This window comes from Botryllus schlosseri, chromosome 1, assembly GCF_051294905.1.
Source record: "Botryllus schlosseri isolate E-star chromosome 1, Bs_hap1, whole genome shotgun sequence".
NCBI classification, from domain to species: Eukaryota; Metazoa; Chordata; class Ascidiacea; order Stolidobranchia; family Styelidae; genus Botryllus; species Botryllus schlosseri.
Genome location: NC_137236.1, coordinates 27,782,750 through 27,788,749, shown reverse-complemented (window position 1 = coordinate 27,788,749; position 6,000 = coordinate 27,782,750). Strand labels below are relative to the sequence as shown.

Sequence of the window (6,000 nt, the reverse complement as noted above, 5' to 3'; positions counted from 1 at the left end):
TTAAGGAATATTTTCGACGCCGATTGGAGAAGTCTTAATATTGATGGATTCGTAAATACGACAAAATATCGTCTATCCAGAAGCTCTATTACTCTCGCATTGGTGCAGCTAAGGTCATGTGCGAATCTGCCCGTGTCTGAGACCGGAAATCATTGATAGGCAGTTCAGCTGCAATTCACCTAAGGACGTAGTGGAGTAGACTTAGATATGATTATACAGTAGGGGTCTTCAAAAATGAATTTTTTTCTCAAATCGTACTGGCTACTTGATAAAATTGTTAGGTCACCCAATTAATCCTACACACCAAATTTGGTTCAATTCCAACCAGTACTATGCGCACTGCGCAGGAATGCTTCGCAGCCATAAAATCATTACTTAGTATGCAGCACAACTACTGTTTTTCCACGATAAATTACGATATCTCCCTCAATATATAAAGATGTTTGTATTTTTTAGGGCTACATGATCTGAAAGATGATGTGGTATTTAAAATGACGTCACCGTGTTGTGCCATATGCAGACTATATTGTAACGGATGCACTGGATCTTATATCGGAAGTTGGCCTATGTCATGTTTGTGTTTTGGCTTATGAAATAATAGATTGTATTTTTTGAAAAGGTTTACATCACAGGGTGTTTGTTCTGTTTACAGAAACATTAGCAACATTAACGGCATTAACCATCTGGGTCAGTTAGTAGTTAGTACAGCAAATAATAATTCTTCAATACCGAAATGCTTCAATCGTCTGCTGTGACTATTGTGATAGTATTCGCTGTCTCGTCTGCAGGCGTACACGGTGAGTACAAACAACTATACCATGAATACGCTAAGTGCTACCTTGGTGTACCACGAGCTGAATTTATTCGAAAAAAAGTTACGACACACGTCATTGATGAAGTATGAAACTTCATTGTGGAATAGAGCAATCTCGCGCCCGTTTCGATATTGTTTCTTTGACCCTCGTGTGACATAGTATAACTCAGTATTGGCCGAAAGTTAACTGTTTTTAAAGATTAACAGCCAATATCAATATATGAATGTGTGTCAATCATTTTCAAACAATACACTCCACGTGTATCCGTTTCCATTGTGCGATGACCTTACATTACACACCGGGCCTACGATAACATATAACTTATCCACGGTTGTTTGTCAGTGCATACAAAATAGTGTCTTGATATTGGGCTTATCCGAAAAGATAGAAGTACTCCGCTATCAAAGTTTATAAAACTAGTCAGCGTTACTAGTCATGAAGATGTGGAAGTACCGGGTAATAGGGATGGTGTGAACGTGAGGTTCACGTTCGCGTTCTGTGTGTGAACCTCGGAAATTTGGTAGGTTCTGCACTGTGAACCATTTTCATATATTTCAATTTTACACGCCATTATAAGATATTAGATTAGAATTCTTTGCATTTCAACTATAGGACCACTCTATGCATGGCCCTGGCAACATTTAAAAAAATCAAAACGAATCGACATGCACCTTGCCAATCTTAAAAAAATTACTTGCTTTGTTGCAAAAGTTTGCTCGAAATGTTCAGCTTTCTGGTCGTGAATATTTAGTAACTCTCTGCTGTGAGCTTGACCCGCAATCACACATCAAGAATGAAATACATTACATGTAGGTAGTCAGTGAATGATGCTTATTCAACCAATCAATGCAGTTTATATAAAAAGAATACATCGTTGTCTAATGTAAAAAATCTAACAGGCGTACGGGATCCATCTGGATTTGGTATGTGTATTGTATCATAAAACCCAAATTCGTGCGATTGGGGTGTTGGCTACTGCATAACTTGTTTATGGGGTAATATCGGTAGCAAGTACAGAAACCCGTTTACACTCTGGTCAATATCAATGTAGCAATAGTCTGACTCCAAACCGTTTAGGCGTAAGCTGATATTCCCTTGCAAGTCCTCGTCGAAATTGTTGGCAAAGCGACGGAAGATATTGATTTTAAGGGATTATTATAGCATTTGTTTGCCCCAGTTGATACATTTGGTGACGTTTAAAAAGTCAACATGTAGGCCTACTTCAGCATTGTGGCAAAATGTGTCCTGAGTCGTCGTTAGGTATCTTGTATGTCACTACACTGAAATGTAGGATTGGAATTAGCAATATGACGTCACGTGACGACATAGATTCACCTTCGCGTTCACACAGAACCTTTCAAAAAGGTTCACGTTCACACAAACCTGAACCTTTCAGGGGTTCACACTATCCCTAACGGGTAACGTCCTACTCGATACAGGTAAAAGAAACAGTCTTGAACATCATAAACCGCGCACTGCTGGCAAAGTTGCCGCGCACAGAAAAATCTGTGCGGCGCACATAAGCCGAAGTGATGACCTTCTTTTTCGTCGTTGCGCACTGTTTTCCAAGGGACTGCGCAGTGAGTTGGTGAGTGCGCGCAGACTCGTGAAAAATTAGAGAGAACATTGTATAGCTCTCTGATAAATTTTCAATTTGGAACCTAATAAACATCCTATTTGGCAATATTTCTGTAACTTGGATGGAAGTTTTCATTAAAACAAAATCATTCTTTTTGTGGATGTTCATACGAGTCTATGTGAGGTCAAAATAGTGGCGTACCCCTTTCAAACTCCTAAAATGCATGTCAATTAATACATGCTGTCCAATATAATCGTTGTTTTGATAGGACAAACACGGCCCCTTCGAGTTATTTGGGGATATATATCGGACAAATCTAATACGTTCAGTTTGATACGAAGTTTGTGTGATTTCAAAAGCCACGTTTCTGAGTAGTTAAGTTAACCTAATGATATCAGTTAAAAATTATTATTATCCTGATTCAGGGGAACTGATTGAATCTTGCGTGACTGCCATTGATGGTGGCTACGCTCGTCGCTCATGCGTATTCCTCGGATTGCTGGGAAAGTGGCTGTATTGTTATTAGCATGCTACTGCAGAATGAGCAGTAGATTCGCATTGTAATTCTTGTCTAAAACTATTGAATTTTCTTTAGAATGTTACCTCCATGCTAATTGCCTTAAATTTCCAAAAAAAAAACACATTTTGCTCTCACAGAGTCGGAATCAATAATATGTAGCTGCAAAAGGCTCGTCGCCAACGAGTTGTTTGTTAGTTGATTGCTCAACTGCCCGTGTCGCAGGCATAAATGTCGGTCAACCGCCTTGATTAGTGCGGTTGTTATAGCATCACACGGCGAATCCGATATAGTGAACTTCAATTTCGTGTCACAATGACGTCACTAATTTCCAATTAAACCTAACAGTGTACATCGTTGTATGGCTCTTTGGGAATTACAATTGCAACTATAGGTTCAATGTGGCTCTTTTGACCAGAAATATTCCCGACCGCATGCATAGGAGGCGACCGCTTTCGAAATTGCATGGTGCATCTTCGAGAGTAACGCAAAATGACCAGTGACGCTAGAAATAGCTACAATCTACGAAAATATATACAGCAATTACTGTGTTGACTATTTCACGCGGTTGTAATGATGGTTTAACGGATCAAAAGTGATGCAAACTACATTCTACCTCTCAAAATCACAAGAATAAAAAGCGCGTAAAACCGGAGGCCATGTCCCAACAGCATATCACAGCATACCGTTCACAGTATCACTTGAAATGCAGCGATTAACATCTTCATACATTGAGAACATGCGAACATCCACACTCTCAGGTGCGGACAGTCCAAATTTCCTGTACGAGTTAGTTCTCGAGGACGAGCAGCGCACCAATTGGCTCGACGCACACAACTATCTGCGGCGGCAAGTCACGAACCCAGAAGCGGCCGACATGAAGCTGATGACGTGGGATACCGACCTGGAAAATTTAGCAAAGCAGGTTGTAAGGTAAAAATCGGTGGTAGTCCTAGCCAAAAGAGTTTATATTCACACCCTAAAGGTGTTACACGAACGTAGAACCTCAGAATTATACCGCAATATAAATCGGGCACAATATTCTAAATCCAAATAATGCTTGACAAACTAGGCTAAGTACATATGATGTACGAAGGAAGATGGGTACATATATAGGTATCCAAGTAGGCGCGTAGGATTTATAGCAATACAATAACAATCACAACCGTCTCTTCCCCGAAGTACACAAAATACCTAAACTAGCGATTGAATATAAGCAGGGAATAACATGTCGATTGATAGTGTTGATTGGCTCTAAATTGAAACACACCCATATGGAAATTCAGTACACAGTCGTTATCAACTCTGGTGAATTATTCGATTAATATCCTGCGAACGGGGTTTCTGTATTCTGAAATAGGTTCTGCTTTGGTGTACCACCATTACAGTGCGTGGTTTCTATTACTTGACTTGGGTAAGCCTATACTTCTGCCACGCTGTTATGGGTGACTACATAGGTGGAAATAGGTGAGTGTACCACATTACCGCCACATCGTAGTATACAATTATGGCCATCAGCACTTCCTGGCAGACTTCTGCAAAGTACTGGATTTTCAAAGAGCGCAGCTAAAGTTAGAACTACTCAATATTTAAAACTCGCAACTAGAACTAGTCACCTTTCGAAATCCGGAATCAGAACTAGAACTAGCCAATTTGAAAATCCGCAACTAGTACTAGAACTAGAAGTAGTCACTTTTCAAAATCCGCAACTAGAACTGAAGCCACTCACTTTTCAAAACCCACAACTAGAACTAGAACTAGAACTAGAACTAGAACTAATGACCTTTAAAAATCCGCAACTAGAACTAAAACACAACTACTAACGGGATCAGTGCTCCTGAGCGAGCAATGGCTGCACTGTGCACAAACACCATTCAACAGAACACCGGCATCTCCATTCACCCAAAACGACGACACGTGTTTCTAGTTGTTCGGAACTAAACTTTTTTCAAATGTGCATCTAGAACTAGAGCTTGAACTACCGAATTTTCAAAATATGCAACTGGAACTAGAACCAATCACTTTTCGATATTCGCAACTAGAACTAGAACTAGAACTACTCTAAAAACCGTGGGTAGTTCCTACAAGTTTGCTTTCGGGCACCAAATTCTGATATCACACTCACTACAATGCTTGGAAAGGAGTCAAATATACCAATTCGTGTTGAGATATATCTCTATGTAAGGATAGGGTTTGTGTAAACATTTACCCATTCCACCCTTGCTATCCAGGTGGTCGAATTAGTCAGCGTTGCTATTCAAGTAAAGTAGAAGTACATATTTCAAAGACATGATGACCTACACCTAGTAAAAGCAGTAATTATGATCTTAAAAGCACTCAAGTAAGCAGTTTCAAAAGTTGGATTTGGTCAATTGGTCGCTTACTTTTAGCGATGCGGCGCGGTAGCACTCACGTAATATCAGAAGAATGAGACAGAATACTTGTGGCGAGATAGCGCAGTGGTATAATCCACAGCTGCATCAACAAGGTATTGTGGGTTCGAGTCCGACCTAGGTCGGCTCCAGAATTCCTACCATAGTGTTGGAGTTTTATCTATAGGCTTATCCTCGTCATCTCATCCGCGAGCGCGGTGTCTGAAAAAGCCTAGGCGTCGGCCGTGCTACAAGTCGGCAGCTACGAAATCAAAAATAAGGAATATCGGCCTGGTGTAGTTGACCACTGTAGTCGACAAACACCATGAAGACCACAAACAACAATAACAGACAAAATATTGCAATACCCAAGCCAATTCAGTGATCATGCGTGTGCTGGGTTCCATCGCTTACTGTAGCTGGTAAAGATCTATTTCTGAAACATATTTTGCACCCAGTAGTCATGCTATAGCACTAGCCAGAGATTATACAATATACAATACCATACGTACGTTAAGCTCTCTCCACAATTTTGAGATCACACACGATATATCTCTTGATCAAGAGTCCCAGTGACGCAACGACGAAAAGTGTATCGAGTAATCTGAGGATTAAGGTATCCCACATAGAACTTGATCATCAGATGGTGCTACAAAAGACTCAATCCTCGTCTACAAATGCCAAGCTACAGTGCTGTCTGGACTAGGCGGCATATAT

At 40.4% G+C, this 6,000-nt stretch overlaps 1 protein-coding gene across 1 annotated transcript in view; it reads left to right on the top strand.

The window, feature by feature from the left end:
- The first annotated feature begins 630 nt into the window (after positions 1–630).
- The window catches only part of LOC145446663 (scoloptoxin SSD552-like), a 31,617-nt gene continuing 26,247 nt past the window's right edge, over positions 631–6,000 (top strand). The window contains exons 1-2 of the mRNA XM_080325017.1: positions 631–797; positions 3,673–3,844. Of these exons, the coding sequence (XP_080181143.1) occupies positions 734–797; positions 3,673–3,844 (236 nt within the window). The 5' untranslated portion in view covers positions 631–733. The remainder of the gene's footprint in view (positions 798–3,672; positions 3,845–6,000) is intronic.